Consider the following 20,885-nt stretch of genomic DNA (forward strand, 5'->3'; position numbering starts at 1 on the left):
AAGCAAAAGCTCACATTTCAAAAGAGCGCCTTTAATAACGGTTGTATCCCCGAAATGTGGCAACTCTTTCTTTCTTAATATATTTTGTTTTTATTTTTAATTTTTAATTTTGTGAGAAATGATAAAAACGATTATCCATTTAAAATTAACGGCCTTTCAAAAGCTGCTTGAACTTGTAACAGTATTTATGGCTCTGCCTAATTTAGTATGTTTATTTAGTATTAATGGAAGTGCAGTCACACCAATCCGATCGTTTGCTTACAGCTGTTCTTATCAGCGGAGCTTTCCCAAGTGCACTTTACAAGGCGTTTTTCCAAAAGATTTGCACAAGCCGCAAACCATTTGCCGGGAATCTGAAGTGCCCTCGAAACCCCATCAAGTTTGTTGCCATACTCCAGAGTCACTGCCCGATCCGCTTACGTAATGCTCGCCAATTTGGGCAGACGATTGGGATCCCGCTCCGCCCTCGTCGGCCGGCTAATGCATACGGAGCGGAAAGTACGGGTTAATGGGGCCGACTTGCACATTGTGGAGACTGGCAGTGGAGAGCAGAGTCTGCTGCTGATGCCCGGAGCCCTGGGCTCCGCCTGGACTGACTTCAAGCCCCAGATCGAGCAGCTTCCCAAGCTGCTGCCCGGACACACGATCATCGCCTGGGATCCGCCGGGTTACGGCAAATCAGTGCCTCCGCAACGCAAGTTTGGACTGGAGTTCTTCCGGGAAGACGCCCAGGCAGCGGTGGAACTGATGCGAGCCCTGGACAGGCCAAAGTTCTCCATCCTGGGCTGGAGTGATGGGGGAATCACAGCCCTCATTGTTGCTGGTCGCCATGCGGATGCTGTTGACCGCCTGGCCATCTGGGGAGCTGGTGCCTACCTAAACGCCGACGAAGCCAAGGCTCTGAAGAACATTCGAGATGTGGCCAAGTGGTCGCCGCGTATGCGTGAGCCCATGGAAAAGGTGTATGGCGTGGAGAGATTTGCTGAGCTCTGGGCCGAGTGGGTGGATGCCGCTTGCGCTTTCTACGACCAAAGAGATGGTGACTTTTGTCGCTCGGAGGTGGAACAAATAAAGGCACCAACCTTTATTCTGCATGGGAAAAAGGATCCCATGATAGCAGCTGAACATATCCCCTGGTTAAGGCAGCGCCTGCCCCAGGCCAAGTACCACGAGTTCCCCGATGGCAAGCACAACATCCACCTGCGATATGCGGAGGAGTTCAACAAGCTGGTGGCTGACTTTTTCAACAAAAAGGCCTAGCTCGGAACTGGTAAGGTCTATTGTTACCGGAAATAAAAATTTACTATGTTTAGGTTACAAATCTTATCCGAACATCCGGTTAAAGCTGACCAATAGCTAAAATAATAGGAAGAAAAGTGAAAAACTGGTCTGATAATCTCTTTTGTATAGTTTTAGTTTTCTCCCTCTTTTAAATAATGAATAAAAATATTTTCACTAAAAATATTCCATAGATTATACCTTTTTTTTAACAGATAAGGGGCTTAAGTTATAGAGGTTCGGTTCCGAGTGTGCAGGTGTCCATAGGTCGAAACTGTTAATTTTGATGAATCAAATCCATATCTAAACTAAAAGGAAATTATCTATCTATGTTATGAATCACATCGAAATTAATTGAGAACTACCCACACAACAAAACCTTTCGATACTGCTTTTGAATCAAGTAATTTTCCATTTTTGTCGACTAAAAATTAATGACTGAAGAAAAGAAAAGTAGTCTTCCGTTTCCCGAAAAATTTACCTTTCTTGAATCCATTTTAAAAAGCAATATTAGAGTCAAGTCCCCATATCTTACTCTCCTTGGATCTTTACCCGCTTTGCGATTAGCAAGTTTCGATTTTTATGAGAACTAGAATTTAAGATTTATTATTTCACAGAGCGCAGATCAGTTGGTGGCCAGTTTACTGGACCGTCTCGATGAGAGTCTTGACGTAGTCATCGTACTGAGCCTGGAAGAAGTTGCCGGCCACGGGACCGCCGAAGCTGTACTTCTGGATGTAATCGCGGGCCTTGACGTTGATGCGGCCGGTGCGGCTAGTCTTGGAGACAAACTTGTCGGTGGTGATCTTGTCGTTCTGCTTGAACACCAGGAACACGTAGCGGTGCAGACCAGTTCCCTCGCGGGGTCCAGCGCCGATGTACTCGGCGATGGTCTGACCCTCGGACACCTTGTTGCCGGGGATGTTGATCACCAGCCAGTGGAGCAGCTCGCGGAACTTGGGGTCCTCGCGGCTGGGTGCATCGGGATCCACCAGCAGAAGGGTGTACAGCGAGCCGGCCTCGGCATCGAAGGTGACCGTGGGCTGGTCCTTCACCTGCGTGGGAGTCAGCTCCTTGCCCAGCTCCACCTGCACGCCCGAGGGGTAGCTAATGGTGGCCTTGGAGGCGGGCTTTACATCGATGATGTCGGGAATGATGCCGGCGGTGTCCATATTAGCGGGTTCTGCTGCTTCTGCTCGGTGTGGCGTTAGCGAGGTGACTCTGGTCGGGATTCGCGATCGCCTGCCTTTTATCGCGGGACGGAGTCCGCCGGCGCCTAATCAGTTCCGTGCACTTTCGTTTAATACCCCAACGCATAGATAGCGAGATAAGCGATTAGTTATACTTTATTGGCTGGGAATACAAAACCCGGCATGATATACATACATATGCAGAAACTAGCCGGTCATCGTCTTGTTCCGAATGAGCACCCAGTCATCGTACTGCGCCTGGTAGTAGTTGGCGGCAATGGGACTCCCCAGGCCATGCTTGGCAGCGAAATCCCTGGCATTGAAGTTCAAACGACCCGCACGAACCCTGCAAGATCGAAGGAGATGTGTCATTACCCGGGTGAAAGAGGGGATAAGATTCCTTACGTGTTGGGAATGGGCGGAGTATCGATCTCGATCTTGCCCGTCTGACGGTAGAGCAGGAAAATGTAGCGATGGAGACCAGTGCCCTCGGGAGGGCCACTTCCGATATAGGCCGCTACAGGTTGACCCTTTGACAGGTCGCTGCCCGGAATGTTAACCACGGCCCAGTGCAAGATCTCGCGTAACTTGGGCTCCTGTCGGGACGGAGCATCCGGATCCACCATTAGCAGAGTTATCAGATCGGACTCCCCTGCGAGGCCATCCCAAGTCACACTCGGCTGATCCTTCACCTGGGTGGGGGTCAGCTCGTTGCCCTGCTTCACCGCATTGCCCTCGCCATAAATGACCTGGATATCACCAGCGGGAACCGCATCCACAACATCGGGAACTATGTCATCCATGGTGTTACGTGTAACGTGTCCGTCGAAAAAAAATGACTCTACTGTTTTTTGGGGCTCTTATCACTCCACTGATGACCGAGCCGGCTGGGTGATAACAAAAGCAAAAGCTTCAGCGGATGTCTTTCGGCTTGGTTTTATTAAAATTTCCAGTTCCAATTAATTAGTATCTGGATGTTGAGAAGCCCCAAGGTTACTCGGTTGCGCTGGCAACAGCTGCAACACCAACAAATAATAGTTTTATGAACACACCAGGTAAAACTTTATCGCGATTTATTGACTGATTGGTCGGTCGGTCAGCCAGTGCTACGACATTGATTCGTCTTCAATGGAAAATTGTGAAAAGCCCTTCGACGATAGCCCAGAGCTTTCATGCTAACTGGCATTATTTAGGCAATTTTTACTAAAAAAGCAAAGATCACTGAAACAAACTGAGCTGACGATGGCCGGATGAGTCACTGCTTAAAACTAGTTCCCTCTTCTTTTGGTAAAAACATTAATTACTTACAATGGGGCTTTGTACCACAGTGCACACCTGATAGCAAAGACAGTACTTGTGGGGATCATAAAGTCGTCTATCCTTCATTTATGGGGTTGTAATTGTATTTTTGCTTTTTTTATTGGGAGCAATCCGTGTCATCAATCTATCATCTGATACCAATAGGATATTATAGGCAGGCTAGAGGGAAAAATATATGTTCTAAATTACGTTTTTGAGGTAAAAATATCTTAAGTTTGAAGATAAGTATCTTAAATCTGTGCTTAAAATGTATACCTTTGCAGGCTATTACAATTTTAGTCAGAATTTTGCAACGCAGACACAGGATCCCAACCCTATAAAGTATATACATATGTATACTCTTCATTAGCATTAACAGCCGAGTCGATCTAGCCATGTCAGTTTCTAACTAGTCCCTTAGTTTTAAAGCTATCTGAATAAAACTTTGAAGATAGTCTTCTGACTATTCAGGTCGGATCGGCCGACTATATCATATATCTGCCATAAGAACAATCGGAACATTTGTAAACAGAAATTATTGCTTCATTGTTTTTAAATATATTTTCATATACTTTGAGATATGGCCATTTTTTATTATTTCAGTTTTATATTTATAAAAATCGGACAATTATATCATATAGCATAGGAACGAACGGCAGAAGTAGAGAAAAATGTAAAAACTGAAAATTGAAAACTGCAAGAGTATAAAAACTTCGGTATGCCGAAGTTAACTTCTTTTCTTGATTTCTTGAATTTTAAATTCCCTTAAGGGGGGGGTAAGGTTAATTCGGTGCAAAAATGCCCACTTTTCAAAAAAATGTTGTGGCGAAACGGCTAAAGCTAGCTTAACGAATTAAATACCATATAATAACACAACATTTGAACAGTTTGTGATAAATTTTGTATTGAAAAATATTTAGAGGTAGAGGAGTTATAGGGAATCTCCCGAGTCGCCTCCAAAAAAAGTTGGTTTGCGGTGTACATCCTAACTGTCCACAGAATCATCCGATCTACAAAAATTATACCTCATTCGTTAAAGGATAAGTGTCCCGAGGTATTCTCGAAGCGTTTTTATTTTTAAAATTTTTTCCCTATTTTTTATCAAAATTTGAAGTCAAAACCCCGATTTTTGACTAAAAAATTAAGTTAATTTGTTAAATAAAAAATATAAGAAAATTAAAAATTAAAAAAAGCTCGACGAGAATACCTGTAGAATTATCTAAAGAAGTTATGTTCCAAATTTCAAACCGATTGGTTCAGTATATTTTTAGTTATCGTGTACACCGATTTTCAAAATGGCATTTTTCAGGAGAGCGCTTTAAACTTTGTGATTCTCATGCATTGAACACCAGACGACCTTCGTTCAACTCCGCATAACTTCGTCAATTTTACTTTGATTGATGTAAAACTTGGACACAATATTCTTAAGATATTGAACTTTTAAAATAAAAAATAAAAAAAAATTTACGAAAAAAAAAATTAAATACCTTACCCCCCCCTTAAACTATTCAGAGCAACGTTGGCAAAAGATAAAACTTTCGCAGCCATGAAAACTGATCCTCATGTGCGTTGGACTACACACACATGATTGTTTGAGCAATCTCGTGAAAACGCCGTCAAATCATTTAGCAGCAGCTAAAACACTCCTTTAGTATATATATCATGCTATTTATTAAACAATTCGAATATTATTAACAATTGAATATCAATATCGATAGCGCTGACAGAGAGTTTTGGTCTATTAAATACGTTTAGTTGCATTTATCGCCTTTGTTCTTTGCACAATGAAAATAATGATTAATATATGTATATATATATATTTATAATACGATAATACAAATAATAAGAATTGTGAAAACGTGAGCGTGAGATTTGAGAGGCGTCCCGCGACGCGTATAAAACAACATACTTTACAATTACATAGAGTAGGGTAAATAATAGTACCTAGTGGTATGTCTATGGGGAACACGGCCCGCCCGCATAACCAGTGCGCGCGGAGGCTGTGTGTGCGGTGTATACGGCAATATATGGACCCGCTATTCGGGCGGCCGCTGGCCTTGCTGGAACTAATCTTGGAATACATTAACTGCTGGTTCAATTTGATTGAGGAAATACCAATAGATGCGGTAGCACGTTCTCCTTTCATTTCGTTAAATTCAACTGTGATACATCTGCTCCGTGATGGCTGGCCGCTGGCCGATTTAGCAGCGCGTCTCGTACAGGCCGCTGCGTCCGATGTAACGCACCCATTTGACCACGTCGTGGTCGGAGTAGTTGAGCTTCGGCTCAAACACCTTCAGGTAGCGCACCTTGAATCCGGATGGCGCGAACGGTACCTCGAAGTTCATGGAGATGGGTGGCCGGGTCCACTTCTTCTTCGTGTCAGTCTCGAGCAGTTCGATCTCAGCCGAGAGTTGCGTCTCCTTCATGCCCGCCATGCGCTTGATCTTCCACACGATGGCGTTCTCCGAGGCCTTGTACTTGGCCTTCCCCTTGAGGCAGATGAGCTGCACTCCCGAGGTGTTCAGCGGCGTGGGAATTTTCACTTCGATCTTCTGGCCCAGCAGCGAGGGCTTAAAGTTGGATTTCAGCACCACTTTAACCTCCATCTTGGTGCGACCCACCTCGCGCACCAGAGGAATGACGCGGAATGGCAGTGAAATGTCTTTGGTGGTGCGGTAGCGCATCAGCTCGAACTCCCCATCCGGCGGGATGAAGCTGATCGAGTGCTCCGTCTCGAACTTGCTCAGCTTGACGCACTGATGGAACTGGCAGTCGTCGATTACCACAACCGGCTTGCCGGAGCGGGAGGTTTCCGCCTCGGAGTTGCCCGAGAGACCGCGGCCCTTGGACTCCATAACGATCTTGTCGTTGATGCCGAACTTGCACTCCGGCATGCCTGCAAAGTGGAATTGTAGAGCTAAAGGTCTCGCTTACACTAAGTTTATGGCTACTAACCCGACAAGTAGGACTTCATCACCACCTTGCCGGCCACATGAGCGGACAGCACCTGGCCCTGGGGGCTCATCAGCAGGTTCACGTACTCCAGGACGTCCAGGAACAGCTCGTTGCGCCTGTACTTGATTCCCTCGCGGCGCCAGCCAATCTGGCCAGTCACCTGAGAGGTAATCTGCATCTGCTCCTCCTTGGTGGCCGACTTGATGCCCTGCTGCGTGATGAAGGTCTTCAGCGTGCCGGAGTCCGTGTTCTGCGGATACCCAAAGTCCAGGATCTCGTCCAGCAGCTCGTAGATGAGCACGAAGTTGTTCTTGATGTTCTCCTCGGAGATCTTGCCGAAGTACGACTGCATCACCTCGATGATCTTCAGCAGGAACTCGAACACCATGGCGGCGTTCACATTCTGCTTGGTCACAGCCGCCAGCCAAATGTTCGCACGCTGCAAGCGATAAAAGATGGGATGATGACGAATATCCGGCGGGCGTTGCTGGGCCTAAGGCTCACCTTGATGTGGAAGAAGCTGGTCCGGGCAATGTTCGTCACTGGCGAGCGGACCTGCTGGCGGGCGTGGATGACGTTGACCCGAAAGGCGTCCACGGCATTGCGCCCGATGTCGTCGCGATAAACTCGCGAGATCAGCACCTCGCCCTTGTGGTTGTAGACGAACAGGCCACCGATCATCTTGTGCGCTGTCTGCTGGTTACTCTGTCCACCTGTTTGGAACCTGTACGGAAAGTTTGCCTCCAAAGGATTCGCACCGAGCTCCAAGCGAAAATTTTTATCAGAAAATCAATTTCACTCCCCTTTAGTGTGACCGTTGGCGCAGATAAAAATGGGGCTTTCCCTAAAAAATCTCAAAAACCCAGAGTTGCTGGTATTTTTAGCACCATCAATCAAAACTGCTTTGTCAAAACAAGGTACTGCTTGCCGGCGAGATTTTAGCCCAACGGTCACACTGTGTTTTTTTCGGCCGTCCGGCAACGCTGCGCCCTGATACAGCACAATTTCTCAATCTCTCAGCGAAACAAAGCCAAATATCCGAAATGCCTGCCGAAAACCTGGAGGAGCAGGGCCTGGAGAAGAACCCGAACCTGGAGCTGGCGCAGACCAAGTTCCTGCTGACCTTGGCAGAGTACAAGCAGGATGCGGCCCTGAAGTCGAAGCTCCTGGACGCCATACGCGCGGACAACATGGCTCCGTGGTACGAGCACATCTGCACCGAACTGGGCTGGGCCGTGGACAAGGACCTGCTTGCCCGGATGAAGGAGAACAACCGCGTGGAGGTGGAGCAGCTGGACGCGGCCATCGAGGACGCAGAGAAGAACCTGGGCGAGATGGAGGTGCGCGAGGCAAACCTGAAGAAGTCAGAGTTCTTGTGTCGCATTGGTGACAAGGCCGCGGCCGAGACTGCCTTCCGGAAGACCTACGAGAAGACCGTCTCGCTGGGCCACCGCCTGGACATCGTGTTCCACCTAATCCGCCTGGGACTGTTCTACCTGGACCACGACCTTATCACACGCAACATCGACAAGGCCAAGTACCTGATCGAGGAGGGCGGCGACTGGGACCGTCGCAACCGCCTGAAGGTCTACCAGGGCGTCTACTCGGTGGCTGTGCGCGACTTCAAGGCGGCTGCCACCTTCTTCCTGGACACAGTTAGCACCTTCACCTCCTACGAGCTGATGGATTACCCCACATTCGTGCGCTACACCGTGTACGTGGCCATGATTGCACTGCCCCGCAACGAGCTGCGCGACAAGGTGATCAAGGGCTCCGAGATCCAGGAGGTGCTCCACGGCCTGCCCGACGTCAAGCAGTTCCTCTTCGCGCTGTACAACTGCCAGTACGAGAACTTCTACGTGCACCTGGCCGGAGTGGAGAAGCAGCTGCGCTCGGACTACCTCATCCACCCCCATTACCGCTACTACGTGCGCGAGATGCGCATTCTCGGCTACACTCAGCTGCTTGAGTCCTACCGCTCCCTCACCCTACAGTATATGGCCGAGGCCTTCGGCGTCACTGTGGACTACATCGACCAGGAGCTGGCGCGCTTCATCGCCGCCGGACGGCTGCACGCCAAGGTGGATCGCGTGGGCGGCATCGTGGAGACCAATCGGCCCGACAACAAGAACTGGCAGTACCAGGCCACCATCAAGCAGGGCGATCTGCTGCTCAACCGCATCCAGAAGCTGAGCCGCGTGATAAACATCTAAGGTAGTCTCGTAAAAAGGGGTTTATTCAAATTCAACATTTATTACAGTGTAAAGCTAATGCAACGTACAATAATAAAAACGATAAAAACTCATGGAAATGCTCTAGTAAATTGCACGCGCACGCTCGCCTATGTAGTAACTAAATTCTTTGGAATCCTTTGTCCTGGTTACGCCGTCTTTAGTGTATTTGAGTATTATTGCAATCATTCCATTTTTGTACTTAACTGTCCCTAATCCTATGGAGGCGCTCATTGCGCATCGCCCTCGCTCTTCCCCTTCCACGACGGCTCCTCTTTGGACTCGTGGGCGTGGCTGCTGCCGGATTCGGTGCCCGGGAAGGCGATGGAGGGCTTGTTCTGGGCCATAAAGTTGCGAGCCATCTCCTCGAGCGCCGCCGAGGAGCGAAGCCCGCAGTCCAGCGGTTCATCATTCAGCTCCTGCGCCCGCTGCTGATGCTGATGCTGTTGCTGCTGCTGCTCCGCTGATGCCTTGGCCATGTCGTGCAAATTCTGGACCAAGGCCTCGGGCACCATGGGCAGGGCAGCCAAGTTAGCTAGATTGTGACGCCGCAAGTCGGCCAGGCGATTCGTGCTCAGGTTGATCAAGGCGTTCATCATCACCTTGTTGCGCTGGTAGTCCTTGCGCAGGTGCTGGCGGATCTCCGTGTGGCAGTGCTCGTTGTTCGTCACGATGATTTCGCCGGTGTCCGTGGTGGTCACGCGGGCCTTGCAGTTGAACTTGCGCGACAGGTTGCACTGCCAGTACTTCTTGTCCTTGCGCACGTACTGGATGCCGAAGGTGTGCCCGTCGTGGACCAGCAGCGGCTTGCCGCGCTGGCTGAGCATGAACTCCAGCTTGCCCTGGAACCAGTGCTCGCCGGGTGCGACTACAAGATAGGACGAGAAAACTGGTGAGGATCGGTACGGATCGAGTCGGCTGCTCCGATGAGTATGTCTAGAGTTGAACTCTACGCTCCATCTCTCTATCGGTTATGTGTTTTGTTTTGGATGCGCCAGGACGTACACGAATGAGCCCAATTATGTGTGTGTGTGTTTTTGTGTGTATATGTGTGTGTCATGCAATTTACTTACCTGCCAGGTGGTGGTTAGGAGGATGCGTAGAATAAAAGCAAATCAACTTGGACCGGATATTATGGATAAAGAAATCTCCTTTTTACAAAGTACAATGCTGTACGAATGTTAATATTCTTTTTCGATCCATTTTCTTGTAACAATTAACTTAAACTTGGAAAATTATTTAAATGTATAAATTTTAAACATTATTTTAATTGTGAATATGTGTTAAGAGCTCGTAAATAACAGTCTGGTTTAATATAAAAATCCAGATTTACGCAATCATTGCTTATCTTGAAAGAGCTATAATTCGTTTTTTTAAGAAAACATTGATAATCAATATTCACGGTTCCTAAAAAACTCGAATCTTTAAATTCTCCTAATATCAGGTCCAATTTGAAATGCAATTACAAATTTTCTACGCCCTTGCGGTTAGTGGCTGTATGAATACCCACAGATATACGCACAGGGCCACGAAACATATCCAAAATTGCAGTGGTTAGCTTAATCTGGGATTCATTTCACAGCACCCCATTGGCTGGTTCTTTTTGGTTTATCAATTCGCATTAGTTTATAAAATACAATATGCACATCGGTACTGGTATATACAACATGGGTTACTCTTCTCTCGAATCAAATTCAATTGTCTACTACAAACTCTAGCTAGGCAAAAATAAATTACTCCTCCTCTGGCCAGGGGCAGTGTGTACGGTAGGACAGCCTTACATGTTCTCCATCTTGAAGCTGTGCCTGCTGTTCGGGGATATCGTAATGGAGTTGATAACGTGCGCGGTGCCAGGATCCGTGGCTCCCTCCGCGGCGACCACCTCCTGCTGCTGTTGCTGCTGCTGCTGGTGAGGTTGTTGCTGCTGCTGCTGTTCATCCACCGGCTGGGGCGGCGGACTCTGTGCGTGGAGGGAGTGACTACTGCGATTGGACTGTGGGCTCTGTTGCACATGTGCCGGCGATAGCAGCACTCCTCCGGCCCCAGATCCCCCTCCCATTTCCAGATGGTGCTGTTGTGCAGGCGGAGGATTGTGAGGCGAGTGCTGCTGCTGTTGCTGCTGGAGGTGATGGTGGTGCGTCTGCGGCTGCAGATGCATCAGATTCGGGTTATGCATAAGACTAGCCGACCCACCGTGCTGCTCCATATGCGGCGGCGCCGGATGCTGCTGAACCAGAAGATTGGGCAGCGCCTGCCCGAGGTGATGATGATGGTGCGGATGTTGTGGCCCAGCTGCTCCAGGAATTACTGCTGGAGGGGGTGGCGGTGGAGGCGTCTGATTGGCAAACATGTTGCTCACTCGGTTCCCATGCTGCAGATCCGCGCCCAGATGTCCACCTCCGTCTGCCAAGGAATAACTCGTTTGGCTGGGATTCGAGGCGGAATTTAGGGATACTGGGGACCCGGCCACTGATGCCGAAGCAGTGGCTGGCGCTGCTGCTGATCCCTGACCACCGCGCATGTGCGGCGTGTGATTGTGCACGCCCGTCGCGGAGATAATCCTGCCCAGGTGGGTTATGCAGCGCGCCCGGCACATGCTGATCCGGTACGACTTGCACAGCCAGTAGGTCTTCATGCCCTGCTGCGTGGCCACCGTGTTGTTGCGGTTGAACACGCAGTTGCCGTGCAGCAGCGAGGTGGTGGACAGCATCACCATGTTGCTGCCGTCTGCTCCGACGACACGCCACAAACAAACGGACAATGGTGTATCATTAGTGGATAGTTCTTCGCTGGAGCGCTTAACGGGTGTTATTTACAGGTGGGAAGGAAAGGGGGCGGGCGGTTCAAGCTATTCGGTGGTGGGTAGTGGCTGAGGTTGGTGGAGTCGTACTGCCCCACGTGGAGTATGCAATTGGGGAGTGCGTGTTCTCGTGTCTGTGCGGTTTTAGTTAGGCGTTAGAAGAATCCATAGCCCATTCTATAGTTTTAACTAAAATTTACTACTTGAAATGGTTTTAAAAGCTCAAAAGTCAAGATGATATTAAATGAATTCACTTGGTAAAGATGCATCGAAATATTTGCTGCCCTTGCTGGGTATTATAATCTCCGTCAAAAGCTAGTGGCGGAGTGAAGACTGACTCCTTCGACCCTATTAATCAATATATTCTTGATAAGCATCAACAGGAGAGCCAATCTTACATGGCAGAAACAATAAGTACAAACTTTAAGACAATTTTATAAGGTAGTAGTGTAGTATGTAGATTGGTTAACCTAGGAAAAACTAGAAAAGAAAAGCTGTCCGAATTGAATTTTGCCTTTTTGGCTTTTGACAGCAACATTTTTATATAAAAATATGGATAAATACATATTTAAACAATTCAAATGTTTCCTGTCTTTTTGTAGGGTCGGTGAAGGAGTAATTTTCGACTCCATAAATCATATACATATATTGATATTGATAAGCATCAACAGCCGAGTCTTTCTATGTCCAGTAAAATACAAAAATTCTACTTTTTTGTCGAACTTTTATAAATTAGCAAAACATTTAATTTTTTAAATTTTAAATTCAGTGTGCAGTTTTAGTAGCTTTATAAAAACTAGAACAAAAAAGCTAAACGAATTGAAATTAGAATAGGTTTAAAAACTTGAACGTTCCGAAGTTAACTATCTTTCTTGTTCTATATAATTAAATTCCCAACAAAGAATCTTTTTCGAATTTCTTTGTCACGCAAACTAAATATAAAACTGCACATGTTTAAAAACTTAGTGAAAGCTTGCTTATAAAAAATTATTACTACGTTTTCTCAGGAATCGAACTACACCTTCTTCAACCCTGATGAAAAAATAACTCCAGAAGCCTATCTGTCTACCACAATTGGATCTTGACAACAATGAAAGCCATCAGTTGTTTATCTAACTACACCTTCGGTTCGAGTACGTCTGCTTAAGACTTTTACCCCAGTTAAATCAGCAAATATCCCTCTACAATCAATAGCGGCTTTGTTAGTTTTTCCATTTGGTTCCATTCCTGGTTAGGAGGGGGCAGTGTGATCAGTGATCAGTGGGCTAGTGGGTACGTGGAATGCATGATGATGTTATGCGGGCGGGCCGATGATGATGGATGCAAACCAAACCCAGTCTTATAGAAAATAAAATGATAAATATAAACGAAAGCCAAGCTATGTATGTGCATGCAACAGAAAAGTAATCAAAGAAGGCCAAAAGGCGCACAAATGGGGGCCACCTACTTGAGGGTATGTCCATGTGATTGGCAAAGTTCTTGGAGTAATCGTTGGGCATGAACAGCTCGTTGGGATACTCCGTTCCCGAGCCGAGGGGTCCATTGTTGCTGATGCCTCCGGGTCCGCCTGAGTTGTTGGAGCTGCCGCTGGGTCCGCCTCCGCCGCCGCCGCTGTTCCCGCTGTTGTAGAACTTATAGTTGTCCAGGTTGAAGGCCGGCGCAAAGGGATTGCGTATGGCTGTCGCCGACGAGGCTGAGGAGGTTAGGCTGCCAATGCTGCCCGAGCTCCCGGCACCGCCCGACGAGGGCCCGTGGTGGAGGCCATCCGATTCACGCTTCAGTCCGAGATCATAACGCGGCTCCACCATGGAAATGTGCGGGATGGGGGGCATAAAGAACTCTTGTGTGTTCAGGGCGTTCTCCATTTCAGAGCCATTGTCCGTAGTCTCGGCTCCGCCACCGTCGCTTCCACTGGAGCCGTGGTCCTTTAGCGAGCGCCTCAACTGTTTTCCCGAGTAAATGGACAGGGAATCGTTGCCAAAGTCCGACGGCGCCGTGCGTTTGCTAGCCGTGTACAGGTGGCTACTGGCTTCGTTGGAGGCTCTGCTGGCACCGCCAGGAGAGGCGTTCCGCGAACTGCTCTGTCCCTTGCTCTCGTTGTGATCCGTTTCCGATTTGCTATTATTATTGCTATTAGAGTTTGTGTTGTGATTGTTGTTGTTGTGGGTATTGCTGCTGGTATTGGGCGATTCTTCCGTCTGAGGCGTCTGACTAGTGGACTTCTCCGAGGCACTGGAGCCCGGCGAAGAGTTGGAGTTGGTGGCCAGACCCTTGATCTGCAGCAGCTGGCCAATCTTCATGAAGGACTGCAGTTCCGTGTGCTTGACATTTACCACTCCCTGGTACATGAACTCCAGCAGCTCCAGCATGATGTTGAAGCTCACATCTTTGAGTATTACTGCAAGGAATTGGGAATTTTTAAAGAATTTAATAGGCGGAATATTTTAAAAAACTTTGGAGGATTTTTTAAAATTCTCTGAGATTACTGACGCGTGGTTTTATGAGTTCCCCTGACCAAAAACCCAAAAACATGATTCAACGTAATTACTTGTTTACATAAAGACTCGGGATCGGCAATAACATCACTAGGAAAGGAGGTCACACTCGGCGTGGAGATGTTATCATCGAAACGCTCAAATACTAAATCAATACATAAAAACACAGCTACGATAAGAAATCTGAAAACTTAAATATAAACTCAACAACAGCGCAGTAGCTCAGCAGCAGCCGTAATTATAAAATAAGCAGCATGGAATATGTATCATGGGCGAGCTGAGCTCTCGACACGGCCTAAGAAACTGTCAGGGGATCTGCTCCACAGTGGAGCGGATCTATTATGCCATATTCCCTTTAACATTAAATAGTTTTCTTATTTGAGACATTAAACATATCACTATTATGAGCGGAAACGGTTCTAAGAATTTTGGGTTCTTGAGATTAATTTTAAACTCTTTCCAGGAAAAATAAGCGGCAGCTGATCACAAGCCATTAAATTACTGAATCTGTTACATACTAAAAATCAATATACTCTTAATTGAATCAAAAAACACAAGTTTGCTCATGTTTTCTGGTGCTCACAGTATCAAGTGTGTTTCAGTCTTATTAAGTATACAAATAACCCTTAATTAATGAATAATGAATATACTTTTGTCCCGGCAACTATACAGATGAGCATCATCTGATCAGATCACTGCGCGGGATCCTTATCAGTACTTTCCCCCATCATCATCCCCTGCCCACTGTGCCTGTCTCTCGCAGCATCAACATCTAGTTAAAAACAATATTATCACTTGTTCTCAATAACAATTTTATTACACAAACACCCGAACAGATCTTGGTACGAGTGTGTATGTAAATATATGTTAAATCGACGATCAGCAACAGACAAACTCGGTTGCTTAATCTGACCGCCGCCCGACGACATCAATTGTGCCTATCATTTGCCGTAGTCGTCATTACGGGACGTTTTGTCTCTCGCCTATCTATCTATCTGCGCCTTGGCATGTCCGTGTTCGTCCGAGTGATCGCATGGCGAAGATCAAAATCCGGGGTACAGTACGGAGCCGAGCTTGACTGCTCTGATGCCGGATAGATACGTGATTACATATGCATAGTGCGGGGGGGAAGGGAGGTACTATCAATCGTATTAGTTCTGCGCCGTACAGAAGAGTCAGGACAGATACACTCCGAGCATCGCCGGAGATAAAGACCGGGCGGCCCTGGATCAAGACAAAGAGATCAACACACTGAACTCTCGATCTCTCTCTCGAATCAATAAACCGTTTATGGGCTTCGGGCTGTAGATAAACTTTGTCTAAAGTTCACGGAGAACGTGATAAATCCGTGACTGCTGCTGCGGCTACTGATAAGGAGATCGACAGCGCCCAAAAGACCGAGTCGAGCATCTCCGCGAGAGCTCAGTCATCAGATCCTCGGGTCTCGATCACTGTTTGCTTAAATGCATGCCATGCTTCCCAAGAAACATTTAATGGGCGCCTGACCCGCTGTGATCTTCGCTGATATCAGAACGGTTCGTAAATAGATCGAGGGTACTGAGATTTGGGGCTGGGGAATTGGAACTGCAGCGATATCTTCCTTAGCTCGGTTTCGTTTTGTTTCGGCCCCGGTGAGATCACGCCCACTCCACACGCTTCCACCAATCGGATCGCAGGCGATCGATTTCGAAAACAATTTTATTTTATGATTATGATAAATGTTTATCGAATCAGAACGCCCATAGGCTCTGTTGTTGTTGTTCCCCCGGCGAGCAGTTGGGCGCGCTAGTGGAGTGGCCTGCCTCATTTTGACAATGTCGTCGCACAAACATTCATAAATATTGGTTATCTCCGAACGCCATAATAGTCGAGTAGTCGAATCGAATCGAGTCGTCGCGCTGGTAGTAGTACAACCTGATAAAAACCAAGAAGCCCAGCGACAGCGAGAAGGCTGGCCTTAAGGTTCCTCCTATTCCTATCCCTATTTATATTTTTCGCTTCCCTTACCAATTCTCTGTGAACCTATGTATGTCCCCAACTGGCCCAGGGATTAGTCCAGCTTAGCCGATTGCCCCGTCTATTTGTGGCTACTGGGTACGGGTTACGGGCTGTGGGCTACGGCTGGGCCCCATAAATTACGAATTGTCAACACAAATGGCCAATAAAAGCATTTATGAAATTTCGTATGCTCAAAGTCAAAGTTTGATATAATATGAAGAGACCATAAACTGCTCACTCCCGTACGTAAGCAGCGATTAATGCGATCGATTGGGTAAGGCCAGAAGCGGAAACAGTAGAAGGGTTCCAATAAATTCGATAATACCAATAGGTTTCTACCAATACGGGAATACTTAAAAGGGGCAACAACATATTGCCAATGGTTCTTTTAAGAGAAGTCTTTGGAAGTACATTTTTGTATATTTATTCTAAACTATTCACTTTCATTAATATTTAGTTTAACTATTTTTCCAACTTGTAATATGTAAACTGTGACGAATTTTTAAATATATATTTTATATATGATATTTTCTAAATAAATATATGTTATGTCTCTTGCGAATTAACTCCTTAAACTTTAACTAAATTAGAGATATTCCAATAAATGATATATTTATAAAAATCACTGATCTTCCCAAGAGAAACCATTATAAAGCATTTTTGATAATCTCTGAAAAGGCTATGGCTTCCAAATAAACACATTTAAGATTAAGCGCCTTGAAAGTCCGAAAACTCAAAGTTCAGAATGTCTGAAAATGGATTAGTTTCTTGAAATAAACAGTGCAAAATTGTTTACCCCCTCTGGAGCATACTGAAAACAAAAAACTCGACGTCTTTGCTTTAGTCACGGTCCGGCAATATATTAATAACATTGGGTATTTAATATTTACGACAAGTCCATCGATCGATATTATATTATCTTTCCGGACCCGAACCGTTTATGACTGGTAAGCAACCGCGGCTATATTCGATCGCCGTGGCTACTTGAAATCGTGAATGGCAATGGGGCGCGGGGGATACGGACTGCGGCAGTAGAAGCCCAGTGGCTTGGAGCCCGTACTTGGAGAGGGCCCAATATCACACATGGCACATGGTCCGGTTGTCTGAGTGCGTTATCTAACGAGCAATAAGTTCAAAATCTTATTTTACGATCAAGAGAGTGATACCCAAAGTAAAGTGGCTGGCACTAAACGCAAGGCTGATAAAACACTGCCCCCAGACGATGTCCGTCTTGTTTATGCCAATAATAAATAGATAATTTTCGAGGATTAGCATTGTATTGGGTTGGGTTGGGTTGGGCTGGGCAGGCGTAGATATAACCACTCGACCACTTGGCCCGGACGGAGTGGATTGATTTACACGGCCTCAGCAGCGGAAACAGCAACTAAGCAGCAATGACTGCAACAACCACACGAGCCCTCTAATCAATATCTCGAAAACTGAAGTCTCCGGAGTCCGGACGGAGTGGAGGTGGCGACTGGTGGGGACCCAGTTGCTCAGTTGGGCAATAAATGATTGTTAAACGCGATAAAAAGATAAAAATATTTAGACTATTGTTGTTGCTGCGTGTTACACACACGACGAACAATGGGGAGACACACAAAGCAACATCGGGAACGCCGAACGCCATTTGGCTTGTTAGCACCTCGATGACTGGTGTTGTTGCCTTGTTTGTTGGTTTATTTTTAATAACTTGCCCCCGCTTGCGCCTAGCGTTATTTATAGGGTATATTAATATTCTTTATCTTTGGAAATACCTCTTGTAGCAGCGCTCAGTTGCGGGTTTGGTAGGTAGCACCTTTCTGCTGCTACTTGAAAAGATAAAACCTTATTTTTTATTGCCGCCTGATCAGATAAAGCCACCGTGCAGCAGGCAGCCGTGTTCAACACGACCGCCAACAAAATCGGGCCGAACAGAAACAGGAGGGGTCGGTCGGTCTGTCCCGGCGATATCATATCCATATACCATATATACTACCACCGTTCTAGAGTCCATTTGAAGTACATTTGATGAGGTCAGCAACGCACCCAATCTCCCCGATCCGGTCGAAGTGGGGCTCTGGGTAGAGCTCTCGCCGTGCACCTTATCACGGTGCATATACCTCCTATGCGTGGCGTGTGTAAACAATGCGAGCGCTGATCTAGAGGTGGAGGACTCCTGCAGCTACCACATAGCCATAATAGACAACGTGGCGGCAGCCCTGCTCGCTGGAGGAGGATTATCATAAGACCTCGATTCTTATTAGGTTGCTGCTGTTTGTCTTTAGATTTACGACCTTTCTGCAGCTTGAACGCGATGATAGACACGAAATTGACAAAGAATAAACTGGGAAGCTTTTAATGGTTTTAACTAAGCTCTTCTTGGAATTTAAAAAATCAACTAATTCTCCCTATTAAAAATGTTCAGCAAGTAATTTTAAAGAATTTCATTTTATGTTTGTTTAAAGATCTCAGCCGTTATAAATATATATTTAATGGGTAATTAAAAATTATGACACAGAAAAATGTCGTGTTTATTTAATAAGAATAATCTTTACATTTTTATTTGACATTTAAAATGTGGGTTTTTTTAATTTTCTCTAGAAATTTTGCAAATTTTATTCTGGTTTCTATGAAATAAGTTTTCTGCTTATTTTTATTACAAATATGTATGCTTTTAAAGTTATTAAATTGATTTTAGAATTAAACACCTTTAATGCATTTATTATCCTGTTCTTTTTATTCAAATATTAAAGTTTATATCCCTTGGAAAAGCTTCAACTTACTTTTTAATTAATCAATGCCGATCGATCATCGTTTTAGATCTGTTTTTTTGTAGTGCCTATAAACATTAATTGATTACTTTTATGAAATTAATCATAGTGAAACAATTTTCTTGGAGTTTTAAAGAAACTAATTTAAAGGCTTCTCCTACTAGTCTTTCAGTTCGACAGTTTTAACTGCTCCCAAATCATCTTTTCGGAATGAGACCCCAAAGTCGACTTGTGTTTGGAGTGGAGCAGACCCTGCACGTGCGGCAGTGGGCCGGGGACTCGAAGTGGAACCCAACCTGGAGGTACAAGTGGAAGTGGGAATGGAGGAGGAGGTGGAGCTGGCCTGATAACCAACGAATGTGTCATGGAATTAAACCCAAAGGTTGATTTATATCTAAGCGACTGACAGCAGTGACGAGCAGACAGGCTGACGTGAGGGCTCCAGCTCCGGTGCCCGATAAACGGACACCTAGTGATCCAGTGATGAACTGACCAAAATAAGCGGGAACCGGCGGCTCATTGAGGAAGTACTGGACCCAGAAAAGCTGATACAATGGAGGACAAACTGTCGCAGGTTGCGAACCAGTGATGACCGGTGGCAAAGGCGTCAATTGCTTGGACAAACAGAGACATGGGAAGCGGATGCCGCCGCTAGAGCGGGTACTCACTTATGGGATGCTGGCAGGGATTGGTGGTGAATATCTCCTGGAAGTAGGGGCTGCATATCGCCAGCACTATCTTGTGCGCCTGGAGCAGCTTTCCATCGCAGGCGAGGGTCACATCGACCAGGTCTCCGCGGTCGTAGAGGTTCTGGAAGCCGCTGGCTATGTTGTCCTGGAAGTTCTTCCAGCAGAGCTTGAACTCGTCGTCCATGGCGGATCCGCGCCAGTCTCGGGCAAATCAGACTTTTTCCAATTGAATAGCACAGACGATTTTGCTATTCTCGTGCGAATCTGTTTTTTATGGCTTTTGTTTATCCGCTTTCGCCGTGATTCGTTCACTGTGGGCCTTCGCTTTGCGGCCAAAAATCACTATTCACGCCTTCTCACGCACTCTCTGCTACTCCGCTCTCTTGGTTTTGTTTGTTCCAAGCGCTGCTTAATCCGCGTTCACGCGCTCACGATCTCGAGTCGTCCGCGTCCACAGGCGCATTGATTTGATTTCGGCTCTAATTAACACAGTGTGATTTAAACATTTTATCGGATGGCGTGAAAAGCAGCGACGCTGTTTACGTTCCGGCTGATAATGAACCCCTCCGCTCCCCGCCTCTTGCACGTCATGTGTGAACGTGAAAACGTGGCTTTTCTGCAGCACGGCAGGGCGGTCACACTAGGTGTTAGAATTTCATTGCGAAAAAGAGTGCAATGAAGGAACACCAAATAAATTTATTTAATATAATTGTATCTATTTTCGAGAGCATTTCAGATAAAAACCTACATGTGTTAGTAAAGATATTAAAATACACATTTTATATAATTTTAATGTTCTCCTAATAGGGCGGACATACTAGATGTGATGATAAAAAGAATAATGTTTTTTGTTTATAAATTTGATGATATCCCAATTCAGCCGGTAAAAGCTTGTATTGCTTGGAAAATCACGGGAACAGTAAAATTTTCCATGGTTATTAACGGTTTTCCATTGTTTTTCAAAGCTAGCGCGGAGCCAATTACCCGTTTCAATCGATACACAAGTCGATAGACGATTCATTTGTCAATTGAATTTTTAGCGCCAACTACAAAGCACTATAAACTGTTTTGCCTGATAAGGGCTTATCTTAATTGGCTGGTTCGGTTCTTCGTTCCAGGAGTATACGACTGCAGTGTGCGCTTTTTTCATAGTTAGGAGCTCATTTCCTACGGGTTCATGTGGCCGACGAAGAA

General features: G+C 46.2%; 6 protein-coding genes across 7 annotated transcripts; 2 read left to right on the top strand and 4 right to left on the bottom strand.

Annotated features, from left to right (window-relative positions):
* The first annotated feature begins 255 nt into the window (after positions 1 to 255).
* LOC108084283 (valacyclovir hydrolase) lies at positions 256 to 1,464 on the top strand. The gene has a single exon (XM_017180440.2). The coding sequence runs from the start codon at positions 424 to 426 to the stop codon at positions 1,258 to 1,260; it is 837 nt and encodes a 278-aa protein (XP_017035929.1). The 5' UTR covers positions 256 to 423; the 3' UTR covers positions 1,261 to 1,464.
* Positions 1,465 to 1,855: 391 nt separating this feature from the next.
* Positions 1,856 to 2,516, bottom strand: Pebp1 (Phosphatidylethanolamine-binding protein 1). The gene has a single exon (XM_017180442.3). The coding sequence runs from the start codon at positions 2,448 to 2,450 to the stop codon at positions 1,920 to 1,922; it is 531 nt and encodes a 176-aa protein (XP_017035931.1). The 5' UTR covers positions 2,451 to 2,516; the 3' UTR covers positions 1,856 to 1,919.
* Positions 2,517 to 2,606: 90 nt separating this feature from the next.
* LOC108084284 (protein D3) lies at positions 2,607 to 3,613 on the bottom strand. Its single transcript, XM_017180441.3, has 2 exons — positions 2,874 to 3,613; positions 2,607 to 2,814 (listed from the first exon to the last, which is right to left on the bottom strand). The coding sequence occupies exons 1-2, from the start codon at positions 3,269 to 3,271 to the stop codon at positions 2,676 to 2,678; spliced, it is 537 nt and encodes a 178-aa protein (XP_017035930.1). The 5' UTR covers positions 3,272 to 3,613; the 3' UTR covers positions 2,607 to 2,675.
* Positions 3,614 to 5,414: 1,801 nt separating this feature from the next.
* Positions 5,415 to 7,539, bottom strand: AP-2mu (adaptor protein complex 2, mu subunit). Its single transcript, XM_017180322.3, has 3 exons — positions 7,230 to 7,539; positions 6,726 to 7,164; positions 5,415 to 6,666 (listed from the first exon to the last, which is right to left on the bottom strand). Exons 1-3 carry the CDS (start codon positions 7,404 to 7,406, stop codon positions 5,969 to 5,971), a joined length of 1,314 nt encoding a protein of 437 aa, XP_017035811.1. The 5' UTR covers positions 7,407 to 7,539; the 3' UTR covers positions 5,415 to 5,968.
* Positions 7,540 to 7,686: 147 nt separating this feature from the next.
* Positions 7,687 to 9,030, top strand: Rpn7 (regulatory particle non-ATPase 7). Its single transcript, XM_017180323.3, has one exon. It carries the CDS (start codon positions 7,769 to 7,771, stop codon positions 8,936 to 8,938), a length of 1,170 nt encoding a protein of 389 aa, XP_017035812.1. The 5' UTR covers positions 7,687 to 7,768; the 3' UTR covers positions 8,939 to 9,030.
* LOC108084206 (broad-complex core protein) lies at positions 7,746 to 20,454 on the bottom strand. 2 transcript variants are annotated; one of them, XM_017180320.3, is made up of 3 exons: positions 19,671 to 20,454; positions 13,204 to 14,154; positions 7,746 to 9,824 (listed from the first exon to the last, which is right to left on the bottom strand). In XM_017180320.3, the coding sequence occupies exons 1-3, from the start codon at positions 19,873 to 19,875 to the stop codon at positions 9,187 to 9,189; spliced, it is 1,794 nt and encodes a 597-aa protein (XP_017035809.1). In that variant the 5' UTR covers positions 19,876 to 20,454; the 3' UTR covers positions 7,746 to 9,186. The 2 variants fall into 2 exon arrangements, with proteins under 2 accessions (XP_017035809.1, XP_017035808.1); XM_017180319.3 differs by lacking the exon at positions 7,746 to 9,824 and adding an exon at positions 10,551 to 11,683 and having other exon boundaries at positions 19,671 to 20,451.
* Positions 20,455 to 20,885: the final 431 nt, after the last annotated feature.

This window comes from Drosophila kikkawai, chromosome 3R (assembly GCF_030179895.1).
Source record: "Drosophila kikkawai strain 14028-0561.14 chromosome 3R, DkikHiC1v2, whole genome shotgun sequence".
Taxonomy (NCBI): Eukaryota; Metazoa; Arthropoda; class Insecta; order Diptera; family Drosophilidae; genus Drosophila; species Drosophila kikkawai.

Coding starts and splice junctions, on each gene's coding strand:
- AP-2mu (XM_017180322.3), bottom strand. CDS start 7,406: ATGATCGGTGGCCTGTTCGTCTACAACCACAAGGGCGAGGTGCTGATC. Junction 7,165..7,229: donor CCAGCTTCTTCCACATCAAG/GTGAGCCTTAGG, acceptor TATCGCTTGCAG/CGTGCGAACATTTGGCTGGC. Junction 6,667..6,725: donor GATGAAGTCCTACTTGTCGG/GTTAGTAGCCAT, acceptor TCCACTTTGCAG/GCATGCCGGAGTGCAAGTTC.
- LOC108084206 (XM_017180319.3), bottom strand. CDS start 19,875: ATGGACGACGAGTTCAAGCTCTGCTGGAAGAACTTCCAGGACAACATA. Junction 14,155..19,670: donor TCCCTGCCAGCATCCCATAA/GTGAGTACCCGC, acceptor AATTCCTTGCAG/TAATACTCAAAGATGTGAGC. Junction 11,684..13,203: donor TCACATGGACATACCCTCAA/GTAGGTGGCCCC, acceptor TCGTCGGAGCAG/ACGGCAGCAACATGGTGATG.
- LOC108084284 (XM_017180441.3), bottom strand. CDS start 3,271: ATGGATGACATAGTTCCCGATGTTGTGGATGCGGTTCCCGCTGGTGAT. Junction 2,815..2,873: donor ACTCCGCCCATTCCCAACAC/GTAAGGAATCTT, acceptor TCGATCTTGCAG/GGTTCGTGCGGGTCGTTTGA.
- Pebp1 (XM_017180442.3), bottom strand. CDS start 2,450: ATGGACACCGCCGGCATCATTCCCGACATCATCGATGTAAAGCCCGCC.
- Rpn7 (XM_017180323.3), top strand. CDS start 7,769: ATGCCTGCCGAAAACCTGGAGGAGCAGGGCCTGGAGAAGAACCCGAAC.
- LOC108084283 (XM_017180440.2), top strand. CDS start 424: ATGCTCGCCAATTTGGGCAGACGATTGGGATCCCGCTCCGCCCTCGTC.